Raw genomic sequence first — 20,431 nt, forward strand, 5'->3', positions numbered from 1 at the left:
GATATTTCGCATTGAGGACAGCAGATCAGTGGGGATCTCAGATGTCAGACCCCCAGTGATCTGATATGCGTCCATATGAAGGATAGGTCATCAATATTAAAATAGTGGACCAGCTCTTTATACAAAATTCTATCATTTTAACATTCAACAATGACACCTGGCATCATAATAGGTAAAAATGGCACTAAAATTGATGCGTTTGATTAACTCCACCTCATAATTTTTTTTTTATCTAATTTCTTAAAATATGTAATATGTTCGAATATACAAAATTTTTTAGAAATGAAAAACTTGTATAATTTTGCATATTTATATGAAGAAAATATAAATGAGACCACTACGCTCTTCGACAATCTCACAAGTCCTGCTATGACGCTCCGGCAATGCTCCTGTAGCCTTTCTTTGGTAGCAGTGGTCTTTTTCAGGCTTCTTGTAAACCATGACCTCATCTGTGCTACCGTCTTGATGGCTCAGTTCTACAGTGATGATGGTAAATAACTCCACTTGGCATTACTTGGATACAAAAAAGGACAGCCGAAGCATCACATTTGGATTGAAGAAGGAATTAAAAGGGTTGTCCACTACTAGAACAACCCCTTCTTGATCTAAATGCTTGGCGCCGAATAAAATAAAAAGGCTTGTACTCACCTCTTTTGCAGGCACTGTTCAAGTGTTGTCTGCATTCGCGTTCCAGGGGCTCTCATGCGGTTATGACACGTGAGCCTGGCGCCCAATCTGCGCTTGCATCACTGTCCCCACCTTCAGATGTATTAAACATCAACAGGAAGTCATGGCTGCTGCTGCTTTCTCACTTCCTTTTGAAGTTTAATACGTCCGAAGGCGGGACCGTGATGCAAGCGCTGATTGGGCGCCAGGCTCACATGTACTAACAGCCGCACGAGAGCCCCGGGAACATGAGTGCCGACACTGCTGGAATGGTACCGGCACATGAAGTGAATATAAGTGATTTTTGTTTTTATCGGCTCCAAACATTTAGATCAAGATAGGGTTGTCCTAGTAATAGTGAGTAATGTTTTTATTTTCAGAATTTTAAAATAAGCCCCTTTAAACCCCCCCAAAAAAAGTCTATTATTTAAGCCCGTGCACACACCTGTAGGTTTACATCTTGGCTGGCTGATATGGCCTAATATGAAGATAACAATGGTTGAGTCTCATGAGTTCTGTTATAATCCATATAATACTATAGGACAGGATGGTCACCGGTAGTGGTCTTTCTTCAGCCATGTTTTGTGTATTTACTGGATTAATGGGTTGAAAACATTAACTTTTAATATCTTATTGGTGTCAGTGAACTTCTAGATGGTGAAATTGCTCAGGAAATTCAAGAAAAGCTGGTGATTGAAGCCGAGCGCAAGCGTCTACAGGAGGAGAAGGATGAGGTAAGCGGGTCCCCAATTTTCAGACAACTTAAAAAAAAAAAAAAAAAAAAAAGTAGAACAGAAAGAAGTTTTTCATTGTCAAATTGGATGTTAGGAAGCTCCAAGAAAGAAGGAAACTCATTTACAAGGAATGATGGTTGCCCTAGTTTGAGGGTTAAATATGATTTCCAGTGCTTGTATATTGGTGACCTATCCTTAGGATCGGTCTTCAATATTCGTTGGGTGGTGGTGCGACACTCGCCACCCCTGCCAATCAGTGGTTCCTGGTTGCGGTAATTTGTGATCGATTGCTGAGCTGCACAGCTCCGTCACCTGGAATCCATTCAGATAGAGGCAGATGTGCAATACTCAGCCGGAGCCACTATGATGGAGCTGTGCTGCTCAGCAACTGATTACAACTGGGCGATGGCAGCACTGGCAATAGCTGTTTAGCGGGGTGCTGCCGAGTGCCACACCCCCACCAATCTAATATCGATGACCTAGCTTAAGTATAGGTCATCATTGTAAGACCTTCAAGACTTTTATGGAATATCTCCAGAACATTGTAATGATGTGACGGGCAGTGGATTCCTCTCTGGGTTGCTGTGACATACATTTATTGCAATCAATACTGTGCATATCGGTGGAGTGCCCTGGGATCTGTATGGTGGCCATTAGTGGGCAACCTTTTTATAAATGAGGCATTTCACTTTCTCTGTATCCCCAGAGGACACACAGCATGTGGTGCATAGATGTGGCAAGCACATAAGAAATATTTGGATCGCAATTCCACTATTGACATACCATGGACCCCCATTAATGTTTAAGTTAAAATGTATTTTACTGGTCAAGCGCACTTTTTTTTCTTTTCTTTTTGGTCTTGTAATTGAGAACTTAACGCTCCAAGACGTACCATTACATCATTGAGCATGTCAGGATGTTTGGGGCCCGCTTCACACAAGGCAGATGGCAGCTAACATCCTAGACCAGCGCTACTGTCGATCGCTACTGTTAACTTCTGAAATACAGCTGTCAGGGACTGCGCCATTTAAGCCCCATGGCTCAGCCTGGGTGTCCCTCACATGACAGAGAGCTTAAGGGTCGCCATGACAGTCGGGATATATATATCGATCGTGTTTTTTTTTTCTCCCCTGCCAAAAGAAGCCCTCATACATCTATCAGCAGGAGAAAAATATATAACGGCTATTTGGTAAAAAGAAGGAAAAACTTAAATGCAAAAACCAAAAATTGGTGGTGTCCTTAAGAGGTCATACTCCCCATTTTTCTGATAGCCCAATACGCTGTGGGGAGTACAGCACTTCTAGTAACCTACCTGAGATTTCTTTGATCTGAAATCAATCTCTGACCCACGCATGTGTACTTGGTATCTTGCCATGTATTTGTACCTAGGCAATGTGCCAGGTATCTATTATTTTCTTATGTCGCTGCCCTACTATTAGAAAACGACTTCATGACTTACCGAAAAAGCATCTGGTATTTTTTTTCATTAGACTGCTATATTCTCTTCTATCGATGGCTTCTGAATGCAGAGTCCTAGCAGCCTGTGTCAGGTAGTGATCAGGTTGGTGCACTCTCGGGGCTGGGGTCAAGGAACAGTCCCCTGTATTTTAAGATTTATTAATTAGATTGATTTACAGGTATAGAGGAGAGAGGAGGTGTGTTCTACGATGACCTACCATATTACATAATATAGAATGCTAGATGGTGACCCGATTCTAACGCATCGGGTATTCTAGCATATGTATGTATATAGCAGCCACATAGTATATAGCACAGGCCACGCAGCATATAGCACAGGCCACGCAGTATATAGCAGTGTGGGCACCATATCCCTGTTAAAAAAGAAAAAAAGTTATATACTCACCCGCCGGCGTCCAACGAAGCTGTCCCGATGCGCGCACTGCTGCCGACAGCTTCCGTTCCCAGCGATGCATTGCAAAATTACCCAGATGACTTAGCGGTCTCACGAGACCGCTAAGTCTTCTGGGTAATTTTGCAATGCATCTCGGAACGGAAGCTGGCGGCAGCAGCGCGCCCATCGGCGGATGACGGAAGGTGAGAATAGCAGGTTTTTTTGTTTTTTTTTTTATTATTTTTAACATTAAATCTTTTTGCTATTGAAGCTGCATAGGCAGCATCAATAGTAAAAAGTTGGTCACGCAGGGTTAATAGCAGTGTTAACTGAGTGCATTACCCGCGGCATAACGCCGTCCGATAACGCTGCCATTAACCCTGTGAGCGCTGACTGGAGGGGAGTATGGAGCGGGCGCTGGGCACTGACTGGACCAATCAGCGACACGGGATTTCCGTGACAGACAGACGGAAGTACCACTTAGACAATTATATATATAGACTAGATGGTAGCCCAATTCTAACGCATCGGGTATTCTAGAATATGTATGTAGTTTATTTATGAAGATTTTAGAATAATACACTGAATACACAGGATTCGGCCGGGCGCGACCAATTAGCGAAGCGTGGTTCAAATCCCGCGCCAGTTCGCGGCCGGAATGCGCCTGTCGCTGATTGTTCGCGGCCGGCCACGTAGTATATAGCACGCCCACGTAGTATAGAACAGCCCACGTAGTGTATAGCACAGCTCACGTAGTGTATAGCAATGTGGGCATCATATCCCTGTTAACCTTCGTCAGGCTGCATAATTTTACAACGTTAACAGGCTGCAGAGGTACAATTGTACCTTCATATATATTTTATTGAAATTTGGCCAATCTATTCTGGACCAAAACTGCAGAGATGTCACGAAATTTCAGCCCTCTACGGCTTTTCGGAAAAAAAAAAGTTATTGCAATTTTAAAACAGAATAGTTACAATTGTACCTACTCAGCCCGACGAAGGTTAAAAAAAAAAAAAAAAAAAAAAAAAAAAAGTAAAAAATAGTTATACTCACCTTCCGTTGGCCCCCGGATCCAGGCGAAGCGTTTAACGATGCTCCTTGCGGGCTCTGGTCCCAAGAGTGCATTGCGGTCTTGCGAGATGATGACGTAGTGGTCTATAACTTTTTTTTTATTTTTTTTAATTATTTTTAATATTAGATCTTTTTACTATTGATGCTGCATAAGCATCAATAGTAAAAAGTTGGTCACACAGGGCTAATAGCAGCGTTAACTGAGTGCGTTACACTGCGGCATAACGCAGTCCGCTAACGCTGCCATTAAAACTGTGTTTGAGCGCTGACTGGGGGGGGGGAAGGAAGAGTATGGACTGTGGGCACTGACTGCGGGGAGTAAGAAGCGGCCATTTTGCCGCCGGACTGTGCCCATCGCTGATTGGTCGCTGCAAAACAGCCGCAACCAAATCAGCGACTTGGGATTTCCGTGACAGACAGACAGACAGACGTGACCCTTAGACAATTATATAGTAGATACTTGCTTTACACTCGCATAGGAAAACTAAGGCTATATGTTCACACATTGCATTTTTGCTGTGTTTTTTATGTAAGTTAAAAGTTGCTTTTTACAGTACAATCAAACACTATTAGATTTCAGGAATTTGATGCACAAAATTTTTTGCATCGTTTTTAGTTAACCCCTTAGTGACAGAGCCAATTTGGTACTTAATGACCAGGCCAATTTTTGCAATTCTGACCACTGTCACTTTGAGGTTATAACTCTGGAACACTTCAACGGATCCCGCTGATTCTGAGATAGTTTTTTCGTGACATATTGTACTTCATGTTAGTGGTAACATTTCTTCGATATTACTTGCGATTATTTATGAAAAAAACGGAAATATGGCGAAAATTTTTAAAATTTTGCAATTTTCAAACTTTGTATTTTTATGCCCTTAAATCAGAGAGATATGTCCCACATGTCTACTTTACATCAGCACAATTTTGGAAACAAAATTTTTTTTTGTTAGGGAGTTATAAGGGTTAAAAGTTGACCAGCAATTTCTCATTTTTACAACACCATTTTTTTTTAGGGACCACATCACATTTGAAGTCATTTTGAGGGGTCTATATGATAGAAAATAATGAAGTGTGACACCATTCTAAAAACTGCACCCCTCAAGGTGCTCAAAACCACATTCAAGAAGTTTATTAACCCTTTACGTGCTTCACAGGAACTGAAACAATGTGGAAGGAAAAAATGAACATTTAACTTTTTTTTGCAAACATCTTAATTCAGAACCATTTTTTTTATTTTCACAAGTGTAAAAACAGAAATGTAACCATAAATTTTGTTATGCAATTTCTCCTGAATACGCCAATACCCCATATGTGGGGGTAAACCACTGTTAGGGCGCACCGCAGAACTTAGAAGTGAAGGAGCGCCGTTTGACTTTTTCAATGCAGAATTGGCTGGAATTGAGATCGGACGCCATGTCACGTTTAGAGAGCCCCTGATGTGCCTAAACAGTGGAAACCCCCCACAAGTGACACCATTTTGTAAACTAGACCCCTTAAGGAACTTATCTAGATGTGTGGTGAGCACTTTGAACCCCCAAGTGCTTCACAGAAGTTTATAACGTAGAGCCGTGAAAATAAAAAAATCACTTTTGTTTACACAAAAATGATCTTTTCGCCCACAAATTCTTATTTTCACAAGGGTAACAGGAGAAATTAGACCACAAAAGTTGTTGTGCGATTTCTCCTGAATACGTCGATACCCCATATGTGAGGGTAAACCACTGTTTGGGCGCACCGCAGAGCTTGGAAGTGAAGGAGTGCCGTTTTACTTTTTCAATGTTGAATTGGCTGGAATTGAGATTGGACGCCATGTCGCGTTTGGAGAGCCCCTGATGTGCCTAAACAGTGGAAACCCCCCACAAGTGACCCAATTTTGGAAACTAGACCCCCCATGGAACTTATCTAGATGTGTGGTGAGAACCTTTAATGCCCAAGTGCTTCACAGAAGTTTATAATGCAGAGCCGTGAAAATAAAAAATATTTTTTTTCCACAAAAAAGATATTGTAGCCCCCAAGTTTTTATTTTCACAAGGGTAACAGGAGAAATTGGACTGCAATAGTTGTTGTCCAATTTATCCCGAGTACGCTGATGCGCCATATGTGGGGGTAAACCACTGTTTGGGCGCACGGCAGAGCTCGGAAGGGAAGGAGCGCCTTTTTGGAATGCAGACTTTGATAGAATGGTCTGTGGGCATTATGTTGCGATTGCAGAGCCCCTGATGTACCTAAACTGTAGTAACCCCCCACAAGTGACCCCATTTTGGAAACTAGACCCCCCCAAGGAACTTATCTAGATGTGTGGTGAGAACTTTGAATGCCCAAGTGCTTCACAGAAGTTTAGAATGCAGAGTCGTGAAAATAAAAAATATTTTTTTTTTTCACAAAAAAGATTTTGTAGCCCCCAAGTTTTTATTTTCACAAGGGTAACAAGAGAAATTGGACCCCAGAAGTTGTTGTCCAATTTATCCCGAGTATGCTGATGCCAAATATGTGGGGGTAACCCACTGTTTGTGCGCACGGCAGAGCTCAGAAGGGAGGGAGCACCATTTGACTTTTTGAGCGCAAAATTGGCTGTCGTGTTTGGAGACCCCCTGATGTACCTAAACAGTGGAAACCCCCCAATTCTAGCTCCAACCCTAACCCCAACACACCCCTAACCCTAATCCCAACCTGATCCATAATCCTAATCACTAACCCTAACCATAATCACAACCCTTACCCCAAAACAACCCTAATGTCAACCCTAACCATAACCCTAATCAAAACCCTAAATCCAACACACCCCTAATCCTAATCTCAACCCTAGCCTCAAACCTAACCCTAATCCCAATACACCCCTAATCACAACCCTAACCTTAACCCTAATCCAAACCCTAACCCTAATCCCAGCTCTAACCCTAACTTTAGCCCTAACCCTAGCCCTAACTTTAGCCCCAACCCTAGCCCTAGCCCTAAAGCTACTTTCACACTTGCGTCGTTTGGCATTCCGTCACAATCCGTCGTTTTCGACAAGAAACGGATCCTGCTAATGTGCCCGCAGGATGCGTTTTTTGCCCATAGACTTGTATTGCCGACGGATCGTGACGGATGGCCACACGTCGCGTCTGTCATGCACTGGATCAGTTGTGTTTTGGCGGAGCGTCGGCACAAAAAAACGTTCAATGAAACGTTTTTTTGTACGTCGCATCCGCCATTTCTGACCGCGCATGCGTGGCCGTAACTCCGCCCCCTCCTCCCCAGGACATAGATTGGGCAGCGGATGCGTTGAAAAACTACAGCTGCTGCCCACGTTGTGCACAATTTTCACAACGTGCGTCGGTATGTCGGGCCGACGCATTGCGACGGCCCCGTACCGACGTAAGTGTGAAAGAAGCCTAACCCTAAATTTAGCCCCAACCCTAACCCTAAATTTAGCCCCAACCCTAACCCTAGCCCTAACCCTACCCCTAGCCCTACCCCTAACCCTAATTTTAGCCCCAACTGCTGTTCTCCTGCCGGCCGGCAGATGGAGACAGATGGCGGGCGCACTGGGCATGCGTCCGCCATGTTCTTCTGCCGGCGGCCAGGAGGAGCAGCAAGAGGATCCAGGGACCTAGGTGAGTATGCTAGGGTCCCCGAATCCCCCTATTTCTCTGTCCTCTGATGTGCGATCACATCAGAGGACAGAGAATTACACTTTACTTTTTTTTTTTTTTTGCGGTCGCCGGTAAACAGTTAATTACCGGCGATCGCAAAACAGGGGCCGGTAATACCGACCCCGATCATGCTCTTTGGGGTCTCGGCTACCCCCGGCAGCCGAGACCCCAAAGATTCTCCCGGTGCCGGCCACCGGGAGACACGAGGAGCATCGGGGGAACTAGGTGAGTATTGGGGGGCCACCTGGGACCCCTTTTCTCTGTCCTCCGATGTACGATCACATCGGAGGACAGAGAAATTAAAAAGAGATCGCGTTTTTTTTTTTTTTTTTGCGATCGCCGGTAAACGGTTAATTACCGGCGATCGCAAATGCGGGGTGGGTTAAAAACCCCCCGAATCATGTTCTCTGGGGTCTCGGCTACCCTCGGCAGCCGAGACCCCGAAGAAAATCGGCCTCTGGGGGGCGCTATGGACTTTTTCCACAGCGCCGTTAATTAACGGCGCTGTGGTTTAAGTACCCTTAGCGGCCGCCGTTAAAAGGCGTATCGGCGGTCGCTAAGGGGTTAAATTAGCAGGTACAGTAGAAAGTGAGACACATTTTTATTTTTCTGATTTATTTATCTCCTCCCTCCCCCAAAAAGCTTAAACTAAAATGTCTTGGTGTCCACGCATGAGCATGGCAGGTATTATTCATACAGTTTAATTAAATTGTCGATATCGCAAAACCAAAAACAGAAACAAAATGAACATATACCCTGCTGTAAGTAAAAGCAGTAGTGCGTATAAGTAACATTGGGTACTTGTTAGCCCCTTCAAGACTGAGCCCATTTTTGGATTTGTGTTTGTTTTTTGCTCCCCTTCTTCCCAGAGCCATAACTTTTTATTTTTCCGTCAACATGGCCATGTGAGGGCTTGTTTTTTGCAGGACGAGTTGTACTTTTGAACAAGACCATTGGTTTTACCATGTTGTGTACTCAAACAGGAAAGAAATTCCAAGTGCAGTGAAATTGTAAAAAAATAAAAAGTTCAATTCCACAACGTTTTTTTTTTTTTTTTTTTTTTTTAACTCCTATTTTTTTTACCATGTTCACTAAATGCTAAAACTGCCTGCCAGTACCACCTGAGGAAGATAGAGTGCCGCTATCGAAATGACTTGTGGATTGCAAAGAATTTTAAATAAAGGTCCATGCTTTCATCCATTTTCTAAATTGTCTCCTCTTGCTTAACGCTCCGCAAAGACCGCATGTGTTTTTTGCTCCCATTACACCTGCCAGGTCATTTCGAGGTCACAGACACCAAACATGTCTGTTGTTTTTTTATTATTATTATTATTGTGGTGAAAAAATAAATCTAAAGTTTGTTTAAAAAAAAAATTAATATATATTGTGTAATTTTCCGATACCCGTAGCGTCTCCACTTTTTGTGATCTGGGGTTGGGTGAGGGCTTATTTTTTGCGTGCTGAGCTGACATTTTTAATGATACCATTTTGGTGTAGATACGATCTCTTGATCACCTGTTATTGCAAAAAAAATAAGTAATTCTGGCGTTTCAATTTTTTTTTTTTATCATTGCACCGTTTAGCAGTCAGGTTAATTCTTTTTTTATATTTATAGATCGGGTGATTCTGATTTTGGTGCAATACCAATTGTGTGTTTTATTTTATTTATTTATTTTGAATGGTGCGAAAAGGGGAGTGATTTATACTTATATTTTTATATTTTTGAAAACATACATATAGATAGAGAGATAGATGTAGAGAGAGATAGATGTAGAGAGAGAGAGATATATATCGAATATATAAAGCTGAATGTGTGTGTATGTATGTGCGTATGTCCGGGATTGGCATCTGCACTGTCGAAGCTACAGCCACAAAATTTTGCACAGTCACACGTCTGGACCCCGAGAGCGTCATAGGCTATGTTGTGAGGCAAAATTTTAACCCCGCGCAATCCAATTCACCAAACCGTTTTGCCCCTATCTACATAATGGGGAAAAAGTGAAAGGAAAAGTATTGGAGCCTGCCAGATGCTGACAGCTGCCAGATGTGAACAAGGGGAACTTAAAGAGTGAGAGCGATGGCGCCAAAGAGAATATACCGTACAGTTGCTAAGGAGGGGCCCCGACATGGGATACTCACCCCACACGGGGATATGAGCACACACACAAAATGCGCCACACACTACCACGTGCTTGAACACATATACCACCCTCAGCACACATTTCACCACACATACACCAACCTCACCACATAAAAGTCGAAACACAAGTCACTGCTAAAAACTCGCCACATGCAAAACTCATCACACGCGCAAAACTTGCACACGTGGAAAAATTGCCACATGCACAAAAGTTGCAACACATGCAAAAGTTGCCTCACACAAAACTTGCACATACTCAAAACGCACCACATATAAAACTCGCCACGCACAAAACTTGCTGCACATAATTTGCCACACTAACCTGTCACATGCAACTCGACACACAAAAAGTTGCTACACACATGTCTCATCACAAAACTCATCTCACAAAAGTCGCTACATGCATGTCGCCACATGCAACTCAAAACACACAACTTGACACATGAAACTCGCCCTCAAACACACAAGTCTGGTATTATCCTTCAAAAATAAAAATCTGATTAATAAGCAGACAAACTACAAGAGCAACAATTGTACCATATAAGAAATACGGCAGCTGTCAGTCACATGACCTGTCTAATATGTGTATGTGTGAGCTAATATATACTGCCAGGGGGGAGGGCTTCCTGTTGGCTGGGGAATTATCAGGCTGCCAATTTAGCTTACAAATACTTAGGTAAAAATACTGATCAAATAACGTATGAACGTGGTCTAATACAGGAGAAGGTGACATACAGATATATACTATATACAGGGGAGATGACACACAGGTATATACTATATACAGGAGGAGATGACACGGGTATATACTATACACAGGAGGAGATGACACACAGGTATGTGTGTGTGTGTGTGTGTATATATATGTGTATATGTATATATATGTATATATATATATATATATATATATATATATATATATATATATATATATATATATATTATATATAATATATATTATATATAATATATATTTGAACAGCATCCAGTATTACCTCAAAGTGTGCAACGCTTTCCTGACCACCGAACCAGTGATCTCCAAACATAAGAGCAAAAAAAGGAAAGCCGCACAAAAAGTAACTGAAGAAAAAAGTGAATTTAATGCCTGAACGGCGTGGCGACGTTTCGGATATACTATCCTTTTTCAAGCTTGAAAAAGGATAGTATATCCGAAACGTCGCCACGCCGTTCAGGCACTGACTGCAGGGGAGTAGGGAGGGACTTTTCGGACTGTGGCTGTCGCTGATTGGTCGCGCCAGCCATGACAGGCAGCTGCCGAGACCAATCAGCGAATGAATATCTGTGACAGAGAAAGAAACACAGACGGAAGTGACCCTTAGACAATTATATAGTAGACCTAGATATAAATATATAGATACAGATAGATATTTATAGATATATATATATATATACACATACACACACACACACACACACACACACACACACACACACACACACACACACACACACACACACACACACCTATATACATGTATATGTGTGTGGGTTTTTTTTTTTTTTAGTTTTTGTTCTTTTTTCTTTTGGCATGCTTCAATAGTCAATAGAAGCTGCCATAACCCGATCGGCTCTGCTACATAGAGGCGATGCTCAGATCACCTGTATGTAGTGGAATACCTCACTTGCTATGAGCCCCGACCACCAGGCGTTGCTCATAGCAATCCGGCATTGACAACCATAGAGGTCTGTAGGAGACCTCTGGTTGTCATGCCAACCCATCGGTGACCTGCGACCACGTGACTTGTCCCCAATGGGCAGATTTCTGGCGCGATTTTCGGAAGCGCATGTTAAATGCTGCTGTTGGCGTTTGACAGCGGCATTTAACCAGTTAATAGCCGCGGGTGGATTGTGATTCTACCCACGGCTGTTCCGGGATCATTTCAGCTGACATGTGCCGGGAAAGATGTGGGCTCAGCGCCGGAGCCCACTTCAAAGGGAAAGACACGACATGTTCCGTACTAGTACCGCACATGTCATGAAGGCGTTAAACAATGTTTAACCAGTTGGTAATAGCCCATTGAGTAAGCAGTGAGTCAATATTCCGTAAATACTATAAATGGTAAATTAACCGGTACAGTAGCACTGGTGTCAGTAGCACATATCAATTTTCCAAAGTCATATGAAGTAGGTACATCACCTGAATAGTATGGAGACCGAGGAGCCTTAGGAAAGCTAGTGTGCAGCCGCACCTCCCCAAAACCCTACCCTATTTTGCATTTCTTCTGGGGGTTCAGAAGTCATTTTTGTTTTTCACACTTTAAAATCTCTTTTCACAAAATAATTTGATCAAATTCCCTTTTTTTTTTTTTTTTTTTCAAAAAAATGTTTTATGGTTCCACATATGTCTTGTATTGGTATCCTAATACCCTGCATCGTTCATGTTTCTGTGGTGGAAGCAAAACTGAACTTTGGGATCCTGAAAAATGCATCAAAAAGAGTCAGCATAAACTGTTCTATCTCTACAGCTTTTTTTTTTTTTTTTTTACTGCCAAGAGATCAGGTTTCAGCTGCAGAAAAAAAAGCAGCAAAAACAGCAAGTCGTGAACATGTTCTAAGCTAACATGACTGTTGTTCCGTTCCAGGATATTGCCCGAATATTGCAGGAGAAAGAAGAAAAAAGGAGAAAGAAACATTATCCACCGCGGAGCCCAGAAGACCCTTCTTATCCAGATCATGAAGGTACAATGCCCTATATACATAACATTATTAAAAGGGGCTAACAAAAAAAATGATCCATTTCAAGCAACATACCAAAAGAATATATAACAAATCTAATGGAGGCATGTCACCAGATAACACCGACTAGCGGGGATCGGTGAGTACTAGAACAGGACCTGCAGATGAACCCTCTATACCATAAATTGATCAGATAGAATTCCCCCTTCAAGCCGTACATGCATTATTTCACTTATCTTAGATGGTGGCGAATATCCAGCTGAAAGTTGAATTTTTAACCTTTTAAAATATAATTCTAGCCACCCAAGAAGTCTGCAGATGCAAGTGTAGTGCGGCGTATGTACCACATACACTATGTGGTGTGTACATTGTAGGAGCATTGTGTTATATATACATTCCTGTCCCATTTTCGGTATGTTTCTGGTACTCCGAGATTTCTTCTATCTAGTTAGTTGGCACCGGCAGCTGGTTGGGTTTCCATGTAACCTTAGGAGATTAGATACTGCACTGTCATTGCAGAATGCCTAATTTGACCTTTTACAAATGTAATCAAGATAAATTAAAAGATTAATACATTTTTCATTTGACTATAGAGCCAAAAGTGTAATTCTTAAAGGGTAAGCAATACGAACTACATACCTTTTTAATAGGTTTGTTAGACCTGATGAGGCTGGTGAACTTACTTTGAAGATTCATGTGAAAATGGCTGCATAAACCAGTCTTAATATGGAGCCTGTACTCCTAAAGTGGATGTTTAAAAAAAAAAAAAACTCTTGAGCATTATCCAGTCATTGTGACTTGTATTTTTAAAGTAAATGAACCAACCTCATCAGGTCTGAGCGCATTAATTACATCTACAGTTTTTGTTGTGTAATCTGGAGACATATTCCTTTTGAAAAACTCTTGGAATCCCAGCATGCTTGGTGTGTAATAAAATCCCTTTTTTACAGAGGTTAATTATGAAGTTGTATCAGTGAGGGAGATAATGAAATAGTTTCTTATTTATACCAATGTGCTCCTCTACTGCTCACATACACCATGCTCTAGTAAGAATGGCCTCCGTCCTCGGCCACCCCTGACTGCCGTACATGTATCCTTAGTAGTGATGAGCGAGCATACTCATTGCTTGGGTGGTCTCCCGAGTATTTGTTAGTGCTCGGAGATTTTGTTTTCCTCACCTCAGCTGGATGATTTACGGCTGCTAGACAGGCTGAGTACATGTGGGGGTTGCCTGGTTTCTAAGGAATCCTCACATGTACTCAGCCTGTCTAGCAGCCATAAATCATTCAGCTGAGGTGATGAATACAAAATCTCCGAACACTAACGAATACTCTGAGACCACCCGAGCGTGCTCTGGAAAACCCGAGCAACAAGTATATTCTCTCATCCTCACTAGTCCTCAGCTGTAGAGCTTGTCTTATTTCCTTTTCAGCGCTGCTGTGGTTTTTCTAGTAAACTATGGCCAGTATGTCGCTTTGGTCAGTTGTTTGGAACAGGAAGTTGTCTGCCTCAGTGACCGTAATACTTTTCAAAGAAAATGTATACTCCTTTTTATGATGTTGTCACATGTACAATTCCACATAGGATTTAACTATTTGATGCACGATCAGTATTTGACAAATCCTATACGGAGTGTTGAGTTTTTGTTTTTTTTTTGTTTTTTTTTTGTTTTTTTCCCCCTCACTGACAAACTGCCAATTCAAGTCTATGGGTGCCCAAAGCAAATATGATGATATACGGAGCCACATTAAAACAGATAGAATTGAAATGTATCACATAGGTAACTGAGTATGGTTAGGGAGATTATCTACTGTAGAAAAAAAAAATGTGTATATATATATGTGGGTAGAAAAGGAGGAACCGCACCAGAAAAAATACCTTTAAAGCGTGCACGCTTCCCTGACCAGCATTCCAATGGCCTTTCACACAGTAAACAAAAAGGGAAAACGCACAAAAAGATGTAAAAATGAGGACTTTAATGCCCTGTGGCGTGGCAACGTTTCGGATAAAACAAATCCTTTCTCAAGGCTTGAGGAGCCTAGGAGTAGCCGCTTTGGGGCCATGATGGACTAGCCACATATCTGCTATAATCACAGCAGGCTTTTATGATGGTTTTCTCTGAAATGATGAGTTTCAGTGTAATCCATATCTGACTGTAGCCAATGCAGCGAAGGCTTCAAATCATGTTGCCCGTGACTTGGGCAGGACAAAAAAAAGGCCTGAAATAAACTCTTATCGGTTTCACATTAAGAGCACAAGGATCTTTTCCCCCTCAAAGCAAATCTTAGTATTTTAAATCTAACTTTTTTATTTTCAGAAAATTTCAGGAACATATTAAAACCTTAGTAAACACATCAATATTAAAATTAATTTGCTAATGTGATAAAAGCAAAAACGTATCCCAGCCACACACCCACCCGTAGATGAGTTACTGATAATCGTGGTCTTTGTTTCCCTGTCCCCCTGAATCAGTGGCTTCAGAGTTAAGGTCACATGCTGAAGTGCCAGCATTCAGCATCGGGAATAATCTACGATAACAAAAAGGAAAAAAGCATGCCACTGGGAGTAAGCACTGGGAGGGTTGCAGGAACAATCCCACCACCCATCAGCAGAGCCTTATAACCGATGTTTAGTTTACAGTGTTTAAGATGACAATTACTATTAGACTGTAGTTGAGCTTTTCTTTGACTGTCCTGTTGTCAGCCACGTATGTCAGCTCCTGCTCATTTGCATGTACATATAGGTCCTTTTAAAGCATGCAATGGCAAAACGGCCTGAATTTAATTTTGTTCAGACATCCAAACTCTATGAGCACCTTTAAGGGTGCTTTTACATTTATTTTAGTTTATTTTACTCATTTATATAGCGCTTTACAGACATTATTGGCACTGTCCCCGGTGGGGCTCACAATCTAAATTTCCTATCAGTATGTCTTTGGAATGTGGGAGGAAACCGGAGAATCCGGAGTAGACCCACACAAACACGGGGAGAACATACAAACTCCTTGCAGATGTTGTCCTTGGTGGGATTTGAACCCAGGACCCCAGTGCTGCAAGGCTGCAGAGTTAACCACTGAGCCACCATGCTGCCCATCTGGTACACACTCAGTGGCCCCATTGGGGCATACATCAGAATCCCCCCTGCAAAACTGGATTTGGAAGTATGCGCCGACGGGGCCATAGGCTGTAATGGTGCCAGCAGAGGGAATGTGAGCGCTGCCATGCATCATTTATGAGTGTCTTCCTCCAGAATTATGTCTGCACCCGGTAGGCGTACATGCTTGAAAATGAGATTTTCAGACCACCCCTGCATGTTCTCTGCCTTGGTTTAGTGAATAGTTATCTTAGTCATAGTAAACCTACACTTTAAGTACAGTGATGTGCCAAGATGAATTTTACTTACGGTAATTGTTTCTTTGTGCCATTCCTCTATTACTCAGGCCACCATAGAGGTAGGCGTAAAGAATATGTTTCTGAATATGATAGTCCTCAAAGGCATGAAAGGTCAAAGCGAAATCGGAAAGAAAGGGGTGCACCTAAATCTGAGCGGTCTTCATACTATGATGATGATGATAGAAAACGAGGAAGATCAGCTGAACCAAGGTCAATTCCCAGAGATAACTCTGACTTACAAAGGCATGAAAATCATATCAGTAAGACACCTGCCAAAAAGGACACACCTGGTAGGCCACCACCTCCCAGAGCAAGTAAACATAAGGATTTTGAATATGAAAATGCAAAGGAAATTGATTGTTTTGAAAACTTGCCACGAAGGGTGAGATCCCAGAGTCATGATGACCTGAGCACAAAACATTCAGGTATTAGAGAACATGAGGACCGTTCATATTCAAAAGCTCCAAAAAGAGGTACGGGGGGTGATCACGAGAATGAAAGGCACAGGCAGAGAACCCCCTCTCCACGAGACGAAAGGTCTTACAGAGAATCAGGTATTTGTTAAATGGTGGTGGTGGTGGTGGCGGCGATTTCCAGTAGTGACGTAATTCATTTTTCCCAATCAATAGTTTTGTTTTTTGTTTTCGTGTGTGTATATAAAGAATCATAATATGTATCTGTATCTTTAAGTTTTTCTCACCATGGCCTTTCTATATATTTTTCTTAATTTTTGATAGTTGCTATCCGCTCAACTTGATTTGCATGTGTGTTGTCCTTTCTGGTTATATATTCTACAGAATAGCAATTGCTTTGCCCCCTTTAATCATTTGAATCTGTTATAGCATATTAAAGGCTGCAAAGGTTTGGGGGAAAAAGAGTCAACAGTTAGTCTGGGATTGGAGACTGCCGCATCGTGCGCAAACTGTCACGATTTCCCGGTATTCCCATATCGAGTGGTCACATGATGTATGTGTGTGTGTGTGTGTGTGTATATATATATATATATATATATATATATATATATATATATATATATATATTTATTTTTATTTTATTTTTATTTTTTTTTCTATTGAGAAAACCCGAACTTATCTAGTCCGCATGTGACTGAGTATGCAAATCACATACATGATGTCTTGTGACCTCCTGTTTGCACCTGAAATACAGGGGAATAGTGACTGTATGCGACCCTCACTTTGCAGCCACTCAGACTACAGATTTCCCAATCATGACAGTTTTCTCTCGAACCTTGACAGCTCCTTAAGCCCCTTAATGTACAGTTGTGCTCAAAAGTTTACATACCCCGGCAGAATTTTTGCTTTCTTGCCATTTTTTTCAGATAATATGAATGGTAACACCAAAACTTTTTCTCCACTCATGGTTAGTGGTTGGGTGAAGCCATTTATTGTCAAACTACTGTGTTTTCTCTTTTTAAATCATAATGACAACCAAAATATCCAAATATCCCTGATGAAATGTTCACATACCCCATTTCTTAATACCGTGTATTTCCCCCCTAATATCAATGAGAGCGTGAATTCTTTTGTGGTAGTTGTGGATGAGGTTCTTTATTTGCTCAGATGGTAAAGATGCCCACTCTTCTTGAGTTCCTCCAGTTCCTGTAAATTCCTGGGCTGTCAAGCATGAACTGCGCTCTTGAGATCTCTGCAGAGTGGCTCAATGATATTGAGGTCAGAAGACTGAGATGGCCACTCCAGAACCTTCACTTTGTTCAACTGTAGCCAATGACAGGTTGACTTAACCTTGTGTTTTGGATCGTTATGTTGGAACTTCCAAGTACGTCCCATGCGCAACTTCCGGCCTGTTGATTGCAAATTTGCCTCCCATATTTGCTGATAATGTGCTGCATTCATGTTTCCTTCACCTTTGACCAAGTTTCCTGTGCTTTTGTAGCTCGCACATCCCCAAAACATCAGCAAACCACCTCCTTGCTTTACAGTAAGAATGGTGTTCCTTTCATCATATAGGCCTTGTTGACCTCTCTCCAAAAATAACATTTATGGTTGTGGCCAAAAAGTTCAATTTTGGTCTCATCACTCCAAATTACCTTGTTCCAGAAGTTTTGATGCCCATCTCTGTGCTGTTTTGCGCATTGTAGGTGAGATACTTTGTGGCATTTGTGCAGTAATGGCTTTCTTCTGGCAACTCGACCATGCAGCCCGTTTTTCTTCAAGTGCCTCCTTATTGTGCATCTTGAAACAGCCACACCGCTAGTTTTCAGAGTCCTGTATTTCAGTTGATGTTGTTTGTGGGTTTTTCTTTGCATCACTAACAATTTTCCTGGCAGTTGTGGATGACATTTTTGTTGGTCTACCTGACCGTGGTTTTTAATTTACAGAGCCCCTGATTTTCCATTTGTTAATCACAGTTTGAACGCTGCTGACTGGCATTATCAATTCCTTGGATATCTTTTTACATCCCTTTCCTGTTTTATACAGTTCAACTACCTTTTCACATAGATCCGCTGACAATTCTTTTGCTTTCCCCATGAATCATAATCTGGAAATCAGTGGCTGGATGAAAGATGCAAGAGTCTGTCTAGATCCCAGAAACTCACTCAGCTTTTATGCACACACACTGATTACAAGCAAACAGGTCTCAGGTGAGGATATTACCTTTAGTAGCCATTCAAACCCATTTGTGTTAAGTTCTGTGCATGTTATCAGGCCAAAATCACCAGGGTATGTGAACTTTTGTTCGGCGTCATTTGGATGTTTTGGCTGTCATTATGACTTAAAAAGAGAAAACACAGTAGATTGACAATAAATGGCTTCACCCAACCACTAACCATGAGTGGATGAAAAATTTTGTTATCATTCATATTCTCTGAAAAAAAAAGTCAAGAAAGCCAAAATTCTGCCAGGGTATTTAAACTCTTGAGCACAACTGTATTTCAAGAGTAGGCACTTGTTGCCCACACTACAACCATTCTCAGAATAAGGCCTCATTCAGATGTCTGATTTTTCTCACGTGTGAGAAAAACCGAACGATAATTTTGATCAAAGTCTCCTTCCAACAGACTGAAAATCAGACCTCACTCTGATCTCATCAGAATGCAGTTTACGGTAATTTGTTTCATGGACTTGAATTGCTGATTTTTTTTTTTTTTTTAAATAAATATCTTCCATCCAGCGCATGGATCAAAATTGGACTTGTCTCTGTGACTTTTACTCAGTCTGCGAAAAATCCCAGACATAGGAATAGCTCTATAGATTGACTGGTTTGAGTGCTATCCGTGAAACCACAGATGGCACTTATACACGAAAATTGGACGTTTGTATAAGGCCTAACTGTTCTGTCTTATTTCCTGCTCTGTTATGTAGTGTCTATGCTGCTAAATTGGGCAAAGCATTTGTTATATGTAGTTCATATTCTTGTCAGTTTTTGTTTGGTAATCCAAATATGACTATGTCACAGGTCATCGTTCAAAAGCACACAGGGAGAGCCCTCCAACTAAACCGGGGTCAGGTGTTAAAAATCGAGATACACGGGATGCTCAGATTGCTAGGAGACTTCAGGAAGAAGAAATAAGGGTAATGTGAATTATTTTAATGTGTTTTTTTTGTTTGTTTGTTTTTTATGTAGTTTTTTCCATTTTTTTTTCTTCATTTTGGCCATTTTCATTATTTTTTACTTGTTATAATCTGATTTTTTTTCCCCCCAGCTTTCAGCCTTTATTTCAGCAAATTTTAGTTGACTTTCAAAATCTTGCAATAAATTTTGTACATATGGAAGATTTAGTGATTTTCCAGTGATTTAATTTAAATCACAAGTTGCTTAAAGGAAGTCTCACCACAAAATGCATTTTAAATGAGCTAAAGAGAAATATATATATATATATATATATATATATATATATATATATATATATATATATATATATATATATATATATATATATATATATATATATATATATATATATATATATACATACATACATATATATACACACACTAGCTGAAGAGCCCGGCGTTGCCTGGGCATAGTAAATATCTGTGGTTAGTTATAGCACCTCACTTCTCTTATTTTCCCATCACGCCTCTCATTTTCCCAATCACATCTTTCATTTTCTCCCTCACTCCTCTCATTCCCCCCTAACACTTGTCATTTCAACCTCACATCTCTCATTTTCTGATCACTCCACTATTTTTCCTCACTTCTCTCATTTTGCACTCACACCTTTTCATTTTCACCTCAGTATATACATGTTTGTC

The 20,431-nt window shown here is 41.2% G+C and overlaps 1 protein-coding gene across 2 annotated transcripts in view; it reads left to right on the forward strand.

Moving 5' to 3' along the window:
- The window catches only part of CCDC50 (coiled-coil domain containing 50), an 82,927-nt gene that overhangs the window by 46,266 nt on the left and 16,230 nt on the right, over nt 1-20,431 (forward strand). Inside the window, exons 4-7 of one of the 2 annotated variants that reach the window (XM_069727116.1) lie at nt 1,310-1,400; nt 12,708-12,804; nt 16,241-16,747; nt 19,632-19,747. In XM_069727116.1, coding sequence (XP_069583217.1) covers nt 1,310-1,400; nt 12,708-12,804; nt 16,241-16,747; nt 19,632-19,747 — 811 coding nt within the window. The remainder of the gene's footprint in view (nt 1-1,309; nt 1,401-12,707; nt 12,805-16,240; nt 16,748-19,631; nt 19,748-20,431) is intronic. The other variant, XM_069727117.1, reaches the window with a different exon arrangement.

Source organism: Ranitomeya imitator, chromosome 5 (genome assembly GCF_032444005.1).
Source record: "Ranitomeya imitator isolate aRanImi1 chromosome 5, aRanImi1.pri, whole genome shotgun sequence".
Classification (NCBI taxonomy): domain Eukaryota; kingdom Metazoa; phylum Chordata; class Amphibia; order Anura; family Dendrobatidae; genus Ranitomeya; species Ranitomeya imitator.